The 21,087-nt window shown below is 47.3% G+C and overlaps 1 protein-coding gene across 6 annotated transcripts in view; it reads right to left on the bottom strand.

The window, feature by feature from the left end:
• The window catches only part of tiam2a (TIAM Rac1 associated GEF 2a), a 60,036-nt gene that overhangs the window by 11,552 nt on the left and 27,397 nt on the right, over window positions 1-21,087 (bottom strand). For all 6 annotated transcript variants that reach the window (XM_013912370.1, XM_013912371.1, XM_013912372.1 and 3 more), the window contains 9 exons: window positions 19,430-19,615; window positions 19,057-19,200; window positions 16,335-16,391; window positions 11,212-11,388; window positions 10,635-10,739; window positions 10,463-10,541; window positions 10,288-10,377; window positions 9,986-10,204; window positions 8,007-8,101 (listed from right to left, as the gene is read on the bottom strand). In XM_013912370.1, the coding sequence (XP_013767824.1) occupies window positions 8,007-8,101; window positions 9,986-10,204; window positions 10,288-10,377; window positions 10,463-10,541; window positions 10,635-10,739; window positions 11,212-11,388; window positions 16,335-16,391; window positions 19,057-19,200; window positions 19,430-19,615 (1,152 nt within the window). The remainder of the gene's footprint in view (window positions 1-8,006; window positions 8,102-9,985; window positions 10,205-10,287; window positions 10,378-10,462; window positions 10,542-10,634; window positions 10,740-11,211; window positions 11,389-16,334; window positions 16,392-19,056; window positions 19,201-19,429; window positions 19,616-21,087) is intronic.

Below are 21,087 nucleotides of genomic sequence, written 5' to 3'. Positions count from 1 at the left end.
GGGGGAAAAATTCCTCTCCATGCCCTTTATGTATGTCTGGGCTAAGCCTCTTTCAAGTGATCCACCTCCCACTGTAGCTCCACTCTGGAGGTCTTTGAATGTGGGCTGATAATTATGAGGGGACTTGAAGTCTCCCTGTGCTCTGATGTAGGGACTAATGTTCCTAGTGGCGAGCACAAGATGCACTCATGCTGCAGACATACCTGTATAAATGTTTGCAGTGAGAACCACAGCAACGCAGCAGTAATGCTGCTCACAAATAGCATTTTTCTTTAGCTAAAGCTAGCATCATGTCATATTGAGCATGTTTGAGGTGACAGGAAACATTTAATGCGACTGTGCGCGTGTCATTTAGCATTTAAACACTTTCAAATCTGAAGCGATTCAAAGAAACACGAGGATATTGGAACATAAGTAGAGCTGTTGACACAGGCTATCCCTTTAAAGATCATAAAATCCACCTCCAGCACTGATGCTGCTGCCACACACACACACAGCACCAGTCAGCCTTCATTCACTGATACACGCTTTGGGAGAACTCCATAATGCACCGTGGAGGCAGACGGTGGGGGGGCTGCCTGAAGGAAACACAAAGGTTGAAGGATATCAGCAGGACATATTCATCAAACAGCCCGCTAGTATCTCCAGACAGGAGAGAGCATCCTTGTGCAGACAGATAACTGTGTTTTATTTCAGCTCTGGCACCCGAAGGTGAGGTTTGCCCAGGTCTTTAGAGACCTCCATTCAAGTGCCGACTTGATTCTTGTTACACACCCACACACACAAACGAGATGATGGAGGAGCCGGGTGAGGTGGGGGGAGGAGGGGAAAACACTTTCAGCTCTCACACAGGTCGCTTAGTAAGATTTTCATCAACGCTAATGACGGACGGAGCGTGATGAGAGAAGGAAAGCTGGTGGGTGGACGCCACGCAGTCATGACTCGGGAAATGCATTCGCCTCACAACAATCCCACCGACACAGCCTGACAGCTAGCCCAAATAACCAATTAAGAGCTGAGGACGTGAACCAGCAGAGGCGGGAGAAAAGCCAGGGAGCGCCACGGAAAACAAGCGGATCTGACAGCGCTGCTGTGAATTCCTGATCAGGTTTTCTTGCTGACAGGTGTCAGCCGGGGATAGTGTTTCGACTTCTGCTCAAACCAATTTGGAGAAGAATTCTTCTTATTTTGTCTGTGATGCATTTCCAGCCGCATATCTTTTTATTTCCGCTCGTCTGCCAGCTGTCCGTTTCCTAGATCCCCAAAATCAAAGCCAGAGATTTTAATTCCAACGTCAAGTCAAATAAAAACACTTTACTGTCAATCCAAACATCCCAAACACAACAATCAAGCACAACCTACACCTAGCTTCCTTCTCCAGCGAAGCCAGACTACATCTGTTTAAATGTTTAATCCTGATGGCTCTAAAATCTCCTACTGAAGCTCATATTGTAAGGTTTAAACATCCACTACCTCTCCCAGTCTGCGAGTCACCATGACGAGCAGTCTGTAGAGCAGCCTCCATGCTGCCGTGGCCTGCTGTTGGGTCCTGCGGGCGAGCGAGCAGCTCTTCCTGCGTAGCCGGCCTCCTCTGGACGTTGGCATAACAGCTCGGAGAGAGTGAGCTCTGAAGTTTACTTGACCTGCCTCGATTCTTTTTTTAATTCCTTCTGATGATCAGTCAAATACCCTCATCAACTTTCCTCCTCCTCCTCCTTCTTCTTCTTCTGTGGTTTCTCTTTAGCTCGCCGTTGCTCGTCTCTCCATCAGGCCCAAGTCAGAACCCTCAGACTTCAGTGCACCTCAGCCTCTGGGGCGGAGTGGCCACTGGTCTGTGAGCGTAGGCAGAGAAAAAGTGCTTGCTGCCTGCTTGTTTTGCATATCAGTCCGTAGCGGACGGTCTGGCCACTTGGCCTGTGGGGGAATTTCTCCTCCAGGAGCTATTACTCTCTGTCGCCGCGTATCAGCGTTGCTCTTCCGATGTCTCTACCGCCACAGACTGCCATCCATCCTACTTCCTTTTGTCCGTTTGCCTCCAGATATGCCTCCTTCTTCTTCCTCCGCTTCTTCCTCTCCTGTTCGGCTCCAGGTGACCTCGCTGGTGTGATTTCCAGAGAGCTGAATTGAGAGGCTGGGGGCTGTATCTGGGTCCAGTCTCTCAATAGCGACAGTACAATGCAGACTGTTCTGGCTTGTTACCTCTACACACACAGGAATGGCTGACTCAAAACTGGGAGGCTCTGAGCGGGTGGGGGTAACAGTGCAGGAATGTTAACTATGGCCTCGTACAAGAATAAAACATGACATGCATCGCTCGCTCGCGGGCTACTACATGTGGACAGAAATAAACAGATGCTGGATGGTTTTAACAACAAACTATAATGGAACCATTTTTCTCACCTCACTCGGGTAAATAAATGTAAGGGATTACAATTAGGAAGGTTAGTTATTGTCCTATAGCTTCCTGCTACTGTTCTTTTACTTCTACTTGCACTGCAGCTTCCTGCCTGGTTGTAAAATGCTGTGTAAATGCAGTATAGACGTGTAAGACACCAAACTGCATCTAACACTGCAGACCTGCGTTTCAAGTTCTGCCAGTAGGTGTGTGGAATCACAATCAGTTCTCAGGTCCTCGATGTTTTTGTAGTAAACGTGACATGAACATCTCATTTTGACTCATGGTGGCGGCGCACAGCGGGAGGGGAGCGGTGGAGGAGAAAGGGAACGGCATCTGACAACAGTTCGCAGCCTGATGCAAACCAAGGCTGTGGCGCTTCCTCTTTCGCAACTTAACCCCGGGCTGTTGCCTGTTGGGCAAGTTTGTCTGCAAAGCCTTCACACCAAACTTCCCAGTTTTTTTAAGCAGGCAATCATCATCAGCTAGAGCAGAGCTTCTAGATACAGCTAATCACCTGCTTTCAGTCCTCGTCTTATATATTTGCACCAGACTCAGTGAATGCATAATAACAGACGTCTTCCTGCCAAGTCCAGATTTGAGCAGGAGCATCCTCGGCTTTGGCATATCGGGACTAAACTTTACAAACTGCACCAAACGAGATTAAGTTCTGTTTAAATTTGGACTCCTCTCACCCCGCGGTCATCCGTCTACGTCCTCAGTCTCCTTAAAGAGACAGTGTTTTCAGTTCGTGTGCACATCCACATGCACGTACAATATTTTTATATTGAGTAAGCTAGTAGAGCATGCCGCTGCATAATTAAGTCTCACTTATTTTCTCCAAGTCTGGGCAAAAACACTTGGAGAAAACAAAAGAAAAAGAAAACACAGCTGAGCTCTGTCAGAGTGGGAGGATGCAAGATAAACACTAAACAGCATCTCTATCTCCCTTTTAATGCTCCGATGGAGTCATTATGTACAGAGCTCAGTCTGCCTTGCAGATGAAACGTTGCTCAAATCAAAGGAGAAGCCTCGCGCTTTACCGGCGGAGGAGCCCCATCTTTGCAGGAATAAACAAACAAATGCGGGGAGAGAGGAGATAAGGAGGAGGGCATGAAAAACAGGCGTGTCCCCGGGGCTGGCGTCAAGCATCCTTCAAAAGAAACAGCCTTGTCATGACACCGTGAGGCCGAGAAAGAGAGCGCGCGAGAAAGAGCGGAGGCCTGTGGCCGGTGGGCAGGCCGGTGATTCATTTGCCGTGTTAGTGGGCTATAGTGCCACCATGCCATCTTCTTTTCAAAGCTCAATAAAAGAAGACGCGCACTCATAAATCAAACAGAGCAGAGGGGAGGAGAGAGAAATACGAGCGGGGAGGGCCGGCCCCGTCGCGCTCCGCTCGAGCCCATTTACGCCTTTTATTATTCATCCTAAACAAATATTATTCCGCCAAGTCTCCGAGGACTTTGAGAGAGGAGTGTGTTTTAATAATGAAGCCAGCTTCACATTAAAACACCCGTTCTGCTCAGCCCCCGAGGCTATTCACATGCACTCCACTGCATTAAAGCCAGAAGACAAAGTAATGCCACGACTCTATGCTGTTCCCTCTCAAAGGGATGCCCACAACTGAATAAAAGGTTAAGTGGCGATGCTTGTTGCTGATGTTAAACACCTCTCGATGACAAATAATTCACAGTAATGGCAAACGTCGTTCTCTAGACCGCATCCGACCCAGAAAAGACTGTGTGAATCAGAAGCAAAGGATCCACGATACAGCAACAAAGACAGCAACTACTTATCAACAAGTAACACTGCAAGTACACTCCCAACATAGCATTAACGCTGGGAAGACACTATCCCAGTGTATCCCAACACTATGACTCTTTACCTTCTTCCACCTGCCGTCACCACGAGCCTAAAACAGAGCTGCAAGCACACGTTGTTTCATTACTGCTAAGAGCCTCTGACAGTAAAACTACTCCATGCTTGCATTTGTTAGATTATTTTTACTGCACACAGAGGGATGTGGGCTGGTTGTGTGAAACTTTGCAGCTTAAAGTGTGAAGAGTCTGTACTATCAGCCATCCCAGCCCCTCACAGAAAACCACGAGCCCATCCGCCCACAGTTACCGGCTGTTTGTCTTCCTTGGAGTCTCTCTGGCAGGACAAGCAGGCGGTCAGGTCCTGGACCACGCAGGACAGCTTGTCTTTCAGGAGCCGTCCCAGCCTGAGAAGCGCAGATCCTAAGAACGGGGATTTTTCCTCAGCTTTGCAGCCAAACGGCCAGAACCAGCAGCAGCACATGGCTGCGACTGCGCCCAAGGCCTGAACCAGCGACCGGCCCCTCTGAAGCAGCTCAAATAAGATGGTGAGGCAAAGGCATGGCCGGGGATCCTCATCCTTTTCTGCTAATGCCATGGCCATGCTGGGTCATTGTGCATCGGGATCCCCGTTGCTTCCTCCGTCACTCAGTTTTTATCTCCACGTCTGGAAGTTCTTACTGTGGAGTGGACTGAGCAGGGGAAGGCTAGCATTAACTGTGCTGACAGCAGTAAGCCTAGATTATTAGTATGCTCGTGGCCAGATGGCGGCTGATGGGCTTAGTCATAACACACAAGCACTTCCACAAATTACCCACACCTACCCACCCCTCACACACACGTCTGCTCAAGTTTAGAGGGGGGTGACGGTAGCTTCAAGGAAAACAAAATCATCTGTGAAGAAGAAGATACAACCTCACATCTGCAGGCATGTGCCAACGTTTTGAAGTTTGGGATCCATGATAAGAGGGGAGAACTGAAACATCCTCCTCACAAGCTTTTAAAACATATTAAAACACCTCAGACTCGTCCAGCCCGCAGACAGGTGCCAGAGTCCAGAGAGCTGAAGAGTAAAGATGTGAACAAACGGTGCGAGCCTGCTTATTACTCAACTTAATAACATCACTGCCTGAATCAAGCCAAATCTTGCTGCACTGACATCCAGACAGAGCATGGCTCCAGTCATAGCGCTCTTCATAAGTCCATTCAAATGCTCTTAGTGAAATGTCTCGTCTGGACAAATGCAAAGAAGCTTAATATGTCTGTCCGCTGTTTAACCTTTGGTTTAATGCAAAAGATGACTGTCTGCTTTGCTTTGCATTGCATCAAACACAAACCGCAGAATTTATTATGTCATCGTTTATATACAAGGACACATATACAATACACCTGAGCTCAAAGCTGCACTGACTGGTCCGTTTCCTTATTGATTATTTTAACCGCAGTTTTCCCAATAAGTGAAAGAAGTCGATTAAACCCTCAGGACAAACTTGGGAAACTTGAATTTAAATTATTTTAATCAATCACTTGCGTGCGGACTGGTGTCATGTGGTGAAACCAGATTACTTCCCACGTCCTTCCATCTGCCTAATGGGATTGCACAGCATCCTATAGATGCTTATGTTCTAGCGCAGCAGCGCGGCGGTTAGGGCCGACGCATCACATGCAGTCCGGGGCCTTTCTGTGTGGAGTTTGGATGTTCTCCAGTGGGGTTAGGTCATTCTCTATTGACTGTAGGTGTCAATGGTTTTCTGCGGCAGATTGACTGCCTGTCCTGCGAGAGCTGGGATAGGCTCCGCCTCCCCCCTGCAATCGTCTGCAAGCAGAAGAAACTGAACGGACGATGTGCGAGAATCTGCCGATGACCCGCAAGCAGAGAAGTCCCAATCGAGGCTCCGCTCACGTCTTTCAGACCACTTTAGTTCACTTCGTCTGCTGAGTGGCTCAGCTCATTATGGTACAACAACACTGTGTTAAACCGATTGCAAAGGCGCTCACCATCCAAACGTTTCATTAAATAATAGAAACAATCATTAACTCAACGGTAAACAAAGCCGTTAACTTTGCCTGGTAAGCGTTTCAGCTCACACACACACACACACACACACACACGTAATAAACACAAATTGGACTGCAATAGACTAATTAATCAAAAACGATCAGTCAGGTTGAGGCAGCTGATCGCATGTGTGACAAGAGGCTTGAAATTGGTCCTTCCCTTCCATCAATCTCTATCGACTGTGCGAGCAGCGTGTGCATGCACGTGTGCAGCTCTGTGCTGATGCATGGCCGGTTTTCTACCCGGTGACTCGATTTCTTTCTGCACGCCCTGGAGAACAAACTGATGGCTGCGCGTTGATTAAATCCTTCTGTGCGCAGCAGCAAAAATCTGATTTACCAGCACCGATATCTCACCCTGTATTTTATTTCTTTTTAATTTCCTTCACAGTGGTTGATTCCCACCGATGCAGAGGGGGAGCCCTTTTCTCCTTTTTCGTGGCAATGTGCACACATCCAGTGGCACGAGTGACACGGACACGCACACACTCATAAACCTCCCTCTCTCGCGCACAGCCGCACACCTTCCCATCTTCCATTCGTTCCTTGGGAAAACAAAAACGGCAGGGAGCTGAGCAGCAGTGGTGCAGTGCAGATCCCAGCAACAGGACTGACTCACGTCGCCGGGCAAACAACAAGAGACGAACAGAGAGGAGACGACAGCAAGAGTCCACCTCCCGGCTGACCTCGGGTCAAACACGTGGCAGCTACGATTAACATTTTTTTACAAACATGTCGCCTGTATCGCCATCAATGATGCCTGCTCCCTTTTTCATTTAGTCTGCATTACATAATGAGCAACTTGCCAAACATGCACTCACAATCGCAGCAGCGACGACTATACACAGCTTTGAAGGGCATTAAATATTAGCCGAATGATGCAAGAGGAGGTGAACATGCACGAATACGTTTAGGCTTCCAGCCATGGCTGCATCATTAACACATGGCTTTTTGCTGTGACCACACACACTCATTACTGCCCTCAATAAACACCGGCACACAAATCTTCCCGTATTACATTATCACATCACTGAAGCGTAATTCCCAGCGGAACAGGCTCGCGGTTTAATGACTTCAATAAAGTTGGTTTGCATATCAAAAACCTGAGTAGATATTGAGCGACCAATAGGACAGAAATAGGCGCACAATCTGCCATAACTCAGAAGGGACAACTGTTTGGCACATTTACAGATATGAGATATTCCTCTAAAGTGGCCTGAAAGGAAGTGTTGCATTAACTGTAGCGTGCTTAGAACAAAAACAGGACTCTTACGGCTAACGAATGCATGACGAGAAGGAAAAGTCTGCATGTAACAAGCAGGGTAGCTCTTAATAAAATGGTGCATGTGCACGGTTAAGTGAATGACAGGAGAAGCATTCTCTTCAGAGGATTTGGCTTTGCCCCCAGGCGTGCTTGTCCTCATGTGCATGTAGACACATGTGAGTGTGTGTTTGTGCAGGAGGCAGTGGGAGTGTGACACAGCCTCCCCTCTCAGTCTGCATGCCGTCTGCGTGACAGTAATAAGCTGTGTTTATACCGGTGGCTACGATTGAGTATCCTAATTATGGAAATGCTGAGGATTGGTGCCAGTCTGGTTTCTGACAGCCCCGCAGCTTCTGCTGAGAGTGGGCACAAACACAGCACAGACAATTTCACTCACACAGACCTGGAAGGAAAGACGGGCACAGAGTGTGGATGTTTACACGTCTTTTTTTCGCACTCGGGCCCCTCCTACCTTGCTGTGCTGAACAGGCCTGTGTGTGCAGTGGGAGCGACCATCCTCCAGTCCTACGTACAGAGATTCGCCACCGCCAGCTGCAGTACAAACATCTGGAAAGAGAGATTGTGGAGAGACAGAGAGTCAGCATGAGTCTATTTGTGTTTGATGGTGTTTTAAGCTCATACCGCCCCTTGAAGCGCATCCTTCTTCTAACCCACAAAGCACAAACAATGCAGACGAGAGTCGGTCTGAAACCACTGTGGGCGACTTTGTCGTGTACACAACTTAAATATGTCTCCAAACTAAAAACAGCAAGGGCATTCAGTTACCCAGAAAAGCAAAAAAGCACACGCCTGGAAATCCTAATTAAAGACTGCGTTATCTCTTTCCTTGCTCGACTGGGAAAAAAAACAACTCTGGAGATAAAGTTTGCTGCTAGTCCAGCCTGAAAAATGTCTGCAAATAATATTTGCATCATTACAGCATGACAAACAGATAAACAGTGTTTTGAAAATAATTTTTCAGCCTCCTTCTGGTTAAAATTCAAGGTCTGGAGGACATGCTCTCTAGCAGCTGGCACATGCAAGATTTCTGATTGTCGACCGGGAGGCAGGCCAACGTGTCGGCGGGAAACAAAAGAAAACTTCTGGGCCTCCCATTGAGCCGAACTTGGCATTTTTTAAGCCGGCAATCATCATCAGCCAATGTCTAATAGCTAGGCCGCAATTTCTAAATATATCTAATCATCTGCTGTCGCTTCTCTCGTCTCGTACATTTGCATCAGGCTAAATGAACGCCAGATGACAGACGTCTTCCTTCTAGGAACGCCATGGTGAAATCCTTTTGTAATTCATGTCAGACAAGTGTTAATTCCCCCACTGAGGGCACATACCTCCCTGCCTCCTTATCAGCCTGCCTGGGATCATGTGCCCTCTAGAGACGGAGCGGGAAAACTGCAGGCGCTTTGATGGCACCATTTGCAGTAATGAGGTCTTCAAGTCATTAATCCCTTTGTGTTCAATTACGGCCGCAGTGGAGGAAACGCTAATGAATTATTATCATTAAGATGACACTCAAGACTGTTTTTGTGCAATGAAATGCAATAAAAGCGACACAAAATGATATGCACGTCTTAAAGGAGGTTTTGCTACACAACTTCTTCTTTTGTCTTGCAATGACTGCGGTTTTATTACATATGACTCAAAATAACATCAGCCATACTATTTCTTTATTATGTTCCTTACCTTGAAATCAAGAGCTGGACAACAATCGGATATTTTTCTCTTCCAGCTGGGGATCAGCTGTGCTGACACGGACGCCCTGCTCTGCTCTGACACCTCGTCTGCACCGTGAGACTAAACCAGGCTGACAGCACTCTATACATCCACAGCAGTAATGAGCCCTCTGCGGTCAAAAGCCCCTCCCGGCCCTTCCTCTCCTCCAGAACACACAGAGCTGTGAAACATCATCTAGAGCTCCCCCCCCCCTTCTACTCGTTTAACTCGGGGAAGTGGAGCTATTAACTGAAACGGAAACGTAGTGACAGCACTCCCACCGCTTACTGGTAACAACAAGCAACAGCTCACCACTAATAACTCTGAGGTTCAAATAAACAGTAAATTCTAAAGAAGCATGGATTCTCGGATGTCACAACAATAATGCTGCCTAGATGATGGATTACAAAGATAAGAAGCGACTGTAGAAAAAGAGGAAAGAAAAACTGGAACTTTGCGGTTTCTGAGTTCTGCACAATGACACCGAATGTTTTTAGCAGAAGTAACATTTGCACATTCATACTCAGAACTGTGAAAGTGAAACTGTACGTGTCACCCTTCAACTTGTGCCACCATTTGTGTCACATAAGGTTTCAATACCAGCGTCTCTTTCTATTCTACTGTTAGCTGTTTGCAGTAAGTAAAGCTAATGTCCGATAATGACTCCATCTACATGAACTTGTGTGTGTTCAACTGTACGTTTGCGTCTGATTAAAGCACCTGAGGACGACTTGGCTCGGTGGTGTTTACTTCGAACTTCCTGGCTGTGTTTAGTGGGAGGAGCCAGATGGTCAGAGGTCACAGGTGGCAGCTCGGGGCCCTCCCGCCTCAGGCTCAGGTGCACAGTTTGTTCAGCAAACAGCATTTGGATCAATGCCAGGTCCAGACCGGGGACGCACCGACCATTCAGGACCAGGATCTCATCGCCAGGACGCAGACCTGCTCACACGGGCAAACTCGTTTCAGAAAAGCCACGCCGATCTCAAACGTGACGCTCTTATTGGTCATTTCTAGATCGGCACCTTCATTGAAGGCCAGGCCATCAGGGAGCACTTCGCTGACAAAAACCCTGCTGTTCTTCTGGCTGTCTGCGTATCCTGTTACTGCAAAACCTGCCAGGAGGATTCAACCGGAGGATTACATAAAGGATCACGACATAAACTACAAACACGATTCGCCCAAACGTGCCCGACTCACCGAAGTCGCCGCTGCCGCTCTGCCTGCTCATGTGCAGCGTAAACACATTAGCCGGGACCACCTCCAACTGATCATTGACCTGCGGGGCAATATTAAACAAATCGATACACATTATAGAAAGAGCGGATAAATGAAGTGTTCGTGTGGGATCATGCGTGTTTCCCCTTCTCACCACATCACGGAGGAGCTCTCCGGGAGCCACGTATCGAACCTCCACGTGCTGCCCCGCTCGCCTGTGCAGTCGGAGGCAGTGCGCGCCCGGGTCCAGCTGTTTCACCTGTTTACACAGGAGCCAATAAATGCTTAGCAGACGGCACGCACAAAAATCATCCCACATATTTCCGCACCAGTACTTCGCCACACAGCTGCTGTGTGGCCCGAGGTGGGAATTACTCAGACTTTCCATGTAGTGATGGGAAATTTGCAGTAAACAAAAAAAATGTTTCGCCTAAGAAATTGCATGCATGTTGTTTTTGCATGTGTGAGCCCATGCATCTGCAGCCATTCAGGGGGGGCTGTGTGAAGTGTGTAATGAATTGGTGTCATTTCAAACCCTCGGGGACATAATGCAATCAAATCTGCTGCAACAGCTGTTTGAGGCCAGATTATCTGACCATTACTGAGGCTGTTCTCGATGGAGTTAAGAAGCTTTGCATATATGAAACATTCAAATGTTTTTTTGCTAAAACAGTCACAGGAATATTATCGTCTGATTTTTGTCAAATGGCATAATTTCTTTGAAACTCAACCTTGCACGCTGCACAGAGAAGGTCAGCAGCTGCCTGGTCTCTTCTGATGGGAACTTGGACCGTCAGCCCGTCTGGCATGTAGACACACATCAGCGCATCTGCGGCACTGCTGACGCTGTCCCAAAGACCGCCCTCGGGGGGCGACATGGAGTATATACTCGTCAGCACGTCCAGCCTCTGTGTAGGTGCAGAGAGGGGCATGAAGGCAGGATGCAGTGAGAGGTGGGTGAGGACCGTTAGATGGAGCATAGAGGAAAGAGAATACGGGGGAGAGGGAGGTAAACAAAGAGAGGAGAGAGAGAGGAGACTTTGAGCAACAACACACAAATCAATACAGGTCCATTAGTCTAAATGCTTGGCTGTGGATCAAGTGGCAGAGCAAAGATGTCATACAATTAGCCTTTCAGAAATTCATCTGACATCACAGACGGCAGTTGCTCCATATAATAGTCATCATAATGACCGTGTACAGGATTGGCAAGCGTCGAGTGCCGGGTCTAGACGTCCCGATGATATCGCCGCAGTTCTCCCGGACTTTTTCTTCTAAAACAACCACAGGAGTCATTTGGACTGAGGTGAAGTGCGGGGGGGACAATTTATATCGGAATCACTCAAACTTTCAGGAGGTAATTATGTGCTGCATTATTTGCGGGATTAAGAGTGAGTGGGGTATTAAGGCGGGGGCGGGTTGGCCTCACAGGCGGCCATTTAGGGGTTTTGGTCGCGACTCGGTGTCTCTGGAGGAAAAACGCCACAGCTGCGATGTGGAGCTGCGGGGCTGTGGGAGACGCCACGGTGCAGCCCGAGACCACAATTATCAGAGCTCTGGATCACGAGCGACGGCTCAGTCGCAGCAAATGTAGTGAAACACGCGGGTGGAAGAAGCCTGTGATTCAGCACTTCTGACACAGACGATATGAAACGTGCTGGTTAAACTCAGACATGAGACCAAGAGGGATAATTGCTTTAGTGAATAGGTTGGGATATAAAGCGCAGTTTCAGATGCATTATGGCATGATAAAATAAAGCGTGGTGTGTGCCTGTCTGAGGCTTTCTGTCTGCTCTGCATGTGTGTGAGCTTTTCAGTCCGTTCCAGAGTCGAGCTGCCTGATGAATCACCTCAAGAGGAAAAAGACCTTTTTTTCCTGCCAGACAGAAGGCCTAAAGGGACGAGCTACAGTCTCTGATTCAGAGCATCAGTTTGCTCCACACACACACGCACAGACACACAAACATTTCCTCCTTAATGTCCTTTTGACTAGCCAAAAAAAAAAAAAAAAAAGAGCCACCTGTGTTCCTCCTAAAAATGTTTCCGTCTGCATGAAGGAACACAAGGTGCTGCTTCAACGCCCACTTCTGTCTGCAGCTTTATAGATGTCAGGTCACACTCACAACCTGAGGATGGAAAAAAAAAGGCCGACATGGTTGCGTAAATGTCCCGTTTGTGTCCCGGTGTGACTGCAAAACCAAAAACTCTGTCGTCCCGATCAGAGACAGACTAACACTGAACACTCATTCATGGCCAGAGTGCGTTCTAACGGGCCGACGGTTGCCTGGCCAACGCTCCGTGAGCCGCTGCCAGACACGCGCTGCACTTCAACAAGTGCCCTCTGTGGCGAGTGTGTGCGCGTGCTATTTATGTTTGGTTCAGCCAGGTCATTCGAGCCAGGGCTTCAACGTTTCCCCTCCAGTGTGGAAATTATTTCGAAGCGAGCGGTCCTCCACCCGAACTTCTAAAGATGGAACAGAGTGGAGTAACGAACGTTTAGTGATGACCGCTGCTGCAGAAGAATAACCATCTCTGTTCCACTTAGCAACATTGTAACACAAATATTACAGGAGTTCCTCAAACAGATAGGAAAAGACTGAAAATTGCCAATCAGGTCTATTTAAAGCATATTACTCCTTATTTCCTTAAAGCTCCACCCAGCGATCCCCTCCTTTACAGCGCAATGCCACCAGTTTCCACACTCATAACACTACTGACTGTTTCTTAACCCGAATCTTATAACTGAAGAAGGCAAAGACTCGTTTCATTTTACTCTCTTTCACCAGCAGACCTCTCAGTCTCCCTAATAAACGAAACATGGCTGCAGCTGACTAGCTGAGTCTTCATCATCTCACGGCTCTGCATCGTTCGCCCTAAGCTCTTCTGGTCAAGTTGCAATAATGTGAAAGCGTCTTTTTCAAATTCATTTCAAAGAGAATGAAAAGAATAAGTGCTGTAATTCCAAAAACATAACAACTCAACATTCCCTCTTGGTTTGGCGAGAGCATGAGACCAGGGGAGCACAAAACTCTTTCGAGGTCGCCCCTTTTCCTCGATGCTGTTCGCGATATTTCAGGCGAGCACCTTAAGGCACAGTCGGTGTGAGGGGCTCGTACGAATCACTCCTGTGCTTTTTGAAGATAATGTGGTTCTGTTAGCGTGATAACGATGCGACCTTCAGCATGCACTGGAGCAGCCTGCAGCCAGGTGAGAACAACCTGATATATTCGCCTCCAAGTCAGTTCTTTGCTATTCATTTGTGGACTGCACCATCCAGGAAAAATGAAACATAGAAATGTAGCGCGAGGTGAAGAAGACGCTGATGTGGAAAGCAAACCTTACGCTTCTGATTTACCTGGTAATGTTTGTTCCAACCTTCAGCCTTTCTGCTAATAAGGACTGAAATATTAGCCCCGCTATGAACGTTTGTTATATTTCCTTCTTCCTGTAAAACAGAGCAACAATGTTTTAAACACAGCTGTTCCAAACATCCCAGTTTTACTTTAGATATTTACATTATTTTACTTTGCATATTAAACTTGGAAACACACTGATAACTTTTTATGTCCTGATTTTTCAGCATCAACAATTCCTTTCGTCAGCTCACATCTTTGCTGAGGTTTACACTGTGTGTAATAAAAAATGAAAGCACATCATTGGTCAGTCATGATTTGTGCTGTGGCTCAATCAAAGGTCAGTTTTTCAGAGGTCTAATAATATTCACCATCATAATTTCTGTTTTTATCAGATTATAATTCTTTTATTATGTGCAAACATAAATAATCTGTGCTGGGGTGGGCGGGCTCATGATTCTGTCCTAATCTTTATAAAGAACCACTTAGCAGGCAGAAGTGACCCAAACTAGGACAAGAAAGCTTTTTATTCCAAAAAGCAGCAGCTGAAGTGCTTTGGTTTGATTAAACAGCTTTCGGGAGTTTCCCCAGGAGGAAGGTACCAACCTTATTTACGAATAAAGCGTCAGGATGGATGGAGTGTGAAAATGCATAAATGAAGTTAAAGCAAAACTGTTTTAGTAACATAAGAATAAGTAGCAAGGAGTTTTTCCTCCAGCAGTCAAAACACATCAGCTCGCTCCGCTGAGGAGTCTTAATCCACAGCAAAACAAAATCATCCCTGTACCGTTTTCCACTGCTGGAAGCAGAGGCTGGACCGAGGATGTAAGGAGCCAAGCTCTGCTATGTGAGTTTTAACTTCACACCATACCAAGGCAACTCCAGCAGTGGCAGCTCGAGCCCATACAGATGTTTATCTCACCAACTGAAGGCAACAGCTAAACGTGACTTGCAGAAAAAGCTGGATGGAAAAGACCCACACAGAGAGGACACGACACGCACAAACACAGCAACACAAGGAAGCACAAGAGCGACGCACACCCTTCACTTGAAAGGATTAGTGCAGGATGAGTGCTTATTAGAGTAATTCGAGGGCTTTGAGTCCAAAGCAGCACAATAGGTGCAAAGTCATCAAGACGGAAATGAAGAAGTGTGCATGTTGACAAAAATCAAAGCGGCTGCGCAAACCTCTCTCTTTTCTAACTTCCCACACCGTGAAGTCTTAATCCCCCCGAAAAACAAAACGGATCTCTGCGATGAGCCGCTTTCCTCATTTACGTCCAAACCTGAGAGACTGAGTGAAAAGAGCAGAGAAGCTTCCAGCAACATGCATGAAAGCCAGTGTTGTTTCCCCAACACGCTTCCTGCTCAGAGTCCCTTAATGAGGGCCGTTTTACACTTGCCACATTGACCACAGACTAATGCTATGAATCACTACATCCTGTGAAACACTGATCTTTATAACACCATTCGTCCTCCGTCTAACGCTATCCATTATACCCATCTGTCAGTGCCACATTTCATCAGGCAGGAAATATTTTGGCTTGCTGGAGCCATCAGGAGGAGGATGGACTGACTCATTACTGCTGCACTAATCTGATACTGTCACCACGCCACCAATCAGTGACCACGAATGTTTAGCTGCGTTTTTCAGGTCTGTTTTGGCCTAAATGAGCTGCTTGCTAACTTTAGCCTAGCCTAGCTTATAAAAGCTTAAAATCTGGCTCCTGTATCTGACTGAAAACTACAACATGCAGTCCAAAAAATTGAGACACAAAACAATGAAATAGAAAGTGAACAATGCGAATGTGAAAAATGGGATTATAATAGGTGGCGTATTTGGATTCTATTTATATTCATGTTGGGAGTTTTAAACTGAAATGGGAATTAAAAAGAGAAGAACATGTGGAAGTTGGAGCCCGGCGAGGTGAGGACCTCAAGCTCGCGCTGCTATTTTACAATTACAGCCCTCAATAACCAGCAAACGCTGGCGTTTTAAAGTCTGGCTGCTCAGATGGCCTGAATTCACACTTGTCAGTCATCCAACGCTTCGCCCATACACACACATACACATTCACATACGACACCATCCTTTAACTCAATTATGGTGTGAATTGGACCCCTGTTCACGCCGGTTTTTCACAGGGCTCCATCCCCCCTGTTAGATATGCTCTCCATTTGTCTTGCAGACACCTGCAGATCAGCATGAAAGGAATCGCTGCTTTGATCCTGGACGTGTAATATACTCAGGCGGACACGTGCGCCTTGTGATCCCAACGTACGCACACCCAGCATGTTCAAATATCTTTGCACAGCGAACCATCAAAGCCGCGAAAGACGGCAGAGGTTAAAGTAGCAGCAGACCCGTTTCAACTGCAGCTACTTCCAACTTAAACTAATAATAGTACAGATGAAACTGTGCAACAGGATGCCCGCGACAGATGGCGGGGGAGTTTTTAGGAGATTATTTAAAAAATAAGTTACTGAAATCGGTGACTCACCTCGGTGCTCCTGGGAGGCAGGGCGCACGATTGGCCTCCAGCATCGCTTTCAAAGACCTGAAACCCAGAGACAGACAGTAAGAAGTACAGACAGAGGGGCACCACGCTGACTGACTCATGAGCCATTAGCACCTAGCCATCTCAGCAACACACATATTAAACACACACGGTGCTTTTATGCAGTTAATTAAAAACTACGCATGGCGAGTGCAGCGCTTTGATACTGCTTCCAAACAGGGTCTGTGGCCTTTGAAGGTGCATTGGTGGAAATGTGCAGTGTGTGAGTGAGTGGAGGAAATGTGTGTGGACACTGAGTGGTTTCTGTGTAGCAGAGAGATCAAAGGGGGGTGTCTGAAAGCAGAGGGGAGGGCCAGCTCCCACCTATCCGTCTCCACATCTACAAAGTTCTCTGGCTCCTCGAGTCCGTCCTGCCTGTCTGTGATTGGGAGGCGTGTTGCTAACCCTGCGGCCTCAGAACGTTTCAACAACTCTATAATACGCCGTGACAGAGCTATCCGTTATGAGGGCGTGCCTCGAGTCCTCGTTTAAGTGGACTGCAGTTATCAGGCTGTGCTCTGACAGTCTGTCAGCAGAGACATGACAAGCAGCACAGCCGGCAAATTCAATTCAGTATTTTGCTCCCCAAAAAGCTCCGACATGAAGTCAAAGGTGTTTGTTTTTGCTCACAAATTAAAGAGCTCAAGCGGACTTAGAGGGTCTACAGGACCAAGAAAATGTCTTTACAATCACAAAGAAACTTCCAGCTCTTGTTCTGCTAATAAGACTCTGCGTCTCTCCGCAGCACGAGGACGTTTATAAAATAGCTGTAAATGGTGCCGCTTCACTAAAAAAGCCGGCTTATTTTAGAAAGCTTTAACAACTCTTCCACAAATCCTCGGACCTTTCTGGCCTACTTCCCACAAACGACTGGCGGCCAGCTCCTTATGATCCAGAGCTCCGCTAAGGCGGATGAGAGAAGAGAAAAGGGGAGAGCAGGGGGGATGACTTTGGGGGAAGGTTGTGGAGTGTGCCATCAAAGTGGTAAATGGGATTTAGGCTTAGTCAACACACATGAGTCAGTATGGAGACTGTGGGAGAAGCACCGCCAGCTCTGATGTTTATGCTCTGAGAAATGGGGGCGGCTGGAGGGGGGAGAGGGACAACAAATGGTGATAGAAATTAGGGAACCGCACGGTTTAAGAGATGGAATAAATTAAGGAGCTTGGAGAGTGTTTTTAAACTGGTAGATGGAGAGAAACCCTTGGAGATGGCACGTTTGGGAGAACCTGAGGAGCGTATGAAGACGTATCACTCGTCAGCCCAACTTGCGGAAATAGCCAAGGAGCCGATGATGTCATGTTTGTGACAGTGACAGTTGAATTTCCCACAGAGAATCACAGAAAACCAAAACTCGTGCCGCACTGACCCCCTCGCTCTGGGAAAAAGATTAAGGAAAATAGCAGATGTCCAGGAAACCCCAGCATTCAGAAAATCCCTCAGAGCGCTTAGCAGCCATTAACTGTTCATGATTAGCCTCTAAGTAAAGACGAAAACACCAGAAAACACTAAAAAAAGAGCTCGTGGGCAAGAGGAAACCGGGGGGGGAATAAAAGGAGGCTGTTTAATATTTAGCGTCTTTACACCAACCATCTGCTGGTGTCTGCGGGGCTGAGGAAACCGTGGAGAACGCCATCTACCACATATGGCTTTTAATAATTCATGTGTGCTGCAGCGCCACCTCGGCCTCCTGCACTGTGAAATGTAACTGGGCCTCATTAGGCCGGCTGGCTGGAGTCCCCCCAGAAAAATAATAACACATACACGCATACCTAGCCGGTGACAGACGTGCGCAAATGCACGAGCATAAATATCACAGAGCAGGTGGCGGGATAGATGAGCCCGACGAGAGCAGGCGAAACAGGACAGGCGGCGTTTTGCTCGTAGTCAGGAGTCGGGGCTCGCCTACCAGAGAGCCGCGCTCGGGAAACGTTGGACCCCACGCTGACATTACGGCACAAAGAAACACAAAGTTACATTCCTCTGCTTTATTAGAGTCTCGACTAATGAACAGGGGTCCATAAAATTACACAAGTGTTTCCTTTGGTGATGCTTAAAATAGACCACCAAGGCTCGTCTCCAGGGCCGTATCTGCAGGGTACAGAGCGGTGGATTTCTGTATCAATAAATAACCAGCTTGCATGAGTCTAATTACTAACCTGAGAGGATTTAGATGCCCCCCCAATGCACCTGGGTGAGGAATGCTCCCTTGTGTTTACGTTGATGGGAGGTTTGCGCTCAGCCTTACAGGAAAGCAGGAGGGATGTGAGCTTATGCGCTTTTCATTTAATAAAGACTCCTCTGGGGGAGGAGGGGAAATGTGCAGAGAGCGCTGCGTGACTAAAACAGTCTCTAGCTATTTCTTTCACATTAACAAAGGCACTGCACATGCGAGCGAGCGACGAGCCAGCATGCTTTCAGGTTGCTCCATTAACGAACGTGCACACTGTGCACTGAAGGCGGGAGCATCGGGACTCTTTCTCCTCGTGTACAGTAGACGTGAACACTGCCTGTAATCATGCACGTTCATGTCGTTTATGAGGTTTTTTTAGTGAATTTCAGATAAAAAGAAGAATCAGTGCATTAATGTTTAACCCGTTTAATTCTTCCTTTAAACACAGAATTTTATTAAAACATCTTCAGTTGTCTGTGTGTTCGTGAATACCTGCGAGACAGAAGGTCTCTTGTCACGGCCTCTCCTCGTGAGGTTGTCGAGGCCTTTCAGGGAGGAGAACAGGCCTCTTTTGCGCTGTCTGTGAGTCAGGGACAGGGAGCGCCTCCTGACTGTGGCTTCGTCTCTGGAACAGATCTGAGCAGATACACTTTATCAGCACTACGATCATATTTCTCAACAGAAATTCCATCTAATCAAACCATCTTAATTAAGTTCATTTTCCTCCCGTGATGCACAAAGCGAGCGTTTGCACGCTGCAATATACTACACTGAATAAAGAGTTTTCAAGGTTACTGCTAGACATCAAGTAAATCAAAACGTCCCATTCAGAAGCGTCAGAATCGCCTCTTTATGTATTCCTTACCAGTGCGTGAAAGGAGGAGACTGAGAAAATCCCCAGGCGTCCCAGGGTGGTTTTGGTGGGGCGGCTGGCAATGGCGAGCAGGCTCTTCGGGTTGGGCAGCTCTCCGCCCTGCAGACTTGCGAGGTAGCAGCGCATCCTGAAGAGATCCAGGTTGAATCTCTCCAGGTTCTGCTCCCACTGCTGGATCTGAGGGAAAAGGAAAGACGCGCTTGGTACAAGATCTGAATTTAAAATTGGTGTTTGGTAGGTGAGCGAGCAGAAGAGCGCTGGGGGAAATAATAATGGAGGCAGTTGAGGGGCGGGGAGGGAATGAAAGAGGGGGATCCAGGGTCAGTCTGGAGCTTTTCAGGGAGCTGCGATTGCTTGCAGATGTTGGTGGAGGGTAAAGGCATAAGTTCTGTGGAGGTTTGATAGTGAAGGATGACTGCATATGGAGCAGACGAGAGTGTGTGTGTGTGTGTGTGTGCAGTAAATTCAAATGCCCGTTTTTTATGGACGACTTGAGAGGCTGATGATGTTGCACAGACCACCAGTTAAACCTCCACACACACACGTACAGTCCCCATGTCCCCGTTTGCACTATGTAAGCTATAAGAAAGTGCTTATTTTGTTGGCTGGAGACCATTTTTAATGAGAACACTCAGTTAAACAACGCTCCATAACAAACTGACTTTAATGGGTCTCGTCTGCACTGCGAGTTCATTTACAATAACGCACCCTATGGCGCGCTCCCATTAGGTCTCGCTCACATTGACGGCATTCTTTCGGATTAGGAGCAAACTGAGAAAGGGCACGAGGGTGGTGTTTTATGAACCCTGTGACTTCACAAACATCTTAAACACAAAGGTTGCACAGAAATTGCCGAGAGGCCGACTCGCCGCTCTGTGAAAAGCTCGGCTGGGCTAACGTCCTGAGAGCCAAATGTTCCTGTCTGAATCTTAGAAAGTCTGGAGATCAAGTCAAAGTCGAGTCAAATGAAAACATTTTGACTCGGTAGTCAGTGTTAAACTAAAAGGTGGGTACTTCTGTGCAGATAACAGTGGCTGAAGGTGCCATTTCTATGGCGAGCACACCAGAAACCTGTGGATGGCTTTGCTATACTCATCCCTTAAAAGGATGCGTCAAACAGCTTCCTGTCTGCTGCGGCTCGTGCTGTTACTTGAACACAAGTTGGTTTTTTTTATCCTGCTATTCTTGGGTCATTGTATAAAACGCAGTGTACCGTAATTTAATTCCCACTGAGCGGTTTGAAGATGACTTTAAAAGGGGGTGGGAGGCATCGCCGCCGAAATCAGATAAGCTCTTTCCTTAAAACCTGCAGGGCCGCTGCTTTGGAAAAATCCTTTTTATGTATAACATCTGACAAGATCTGTGCGAGCTTCAGATTGATGTGCCACGGATCGGTTTGTCAACAGTCAAATATCCACGTCTTTGTGCCGGGACGGCCTAAAATAGTCCTGCAGAAAATTCGATTTGATGAGTCATGCTGGGGCGCGTTACTGATGAATAGAATTTTTATATTAATGCTTGATGCATCTAGCAGGCTTGAGTCAGCGCAGGATAAAAAATGCACATCAGTGGAAAGCGAGTCATGTTTGGTCACATCTGGCCGGCGTGCACAACTTACTTCCATTTCAGAGCTTTTCTGTTAAGAGATT

The sequence above is a fragment of the Pundamilia nyererei genome, unplaced genomic scaffold, assembly GCF_000239375.1.
Source record: "Pundamilia nyererei isolate P.nyererei 1_Seehausen unplaced genomic scaffold, PunNye1.0 scaffold00088, whole genome shotgun sequence".
Taxonomy (NCBI): Eukaryota; Metazoa; Chordata; class Actinopteri; order Cichliformes; family Cichlidae; genus Pundamilia; species Pundamilia nyererei.
The sequence above is the reverse complement of the archived record's forward strand: the minus strand, read 5'-3'. Positions and strand labels throughout refer to the sequence as shown.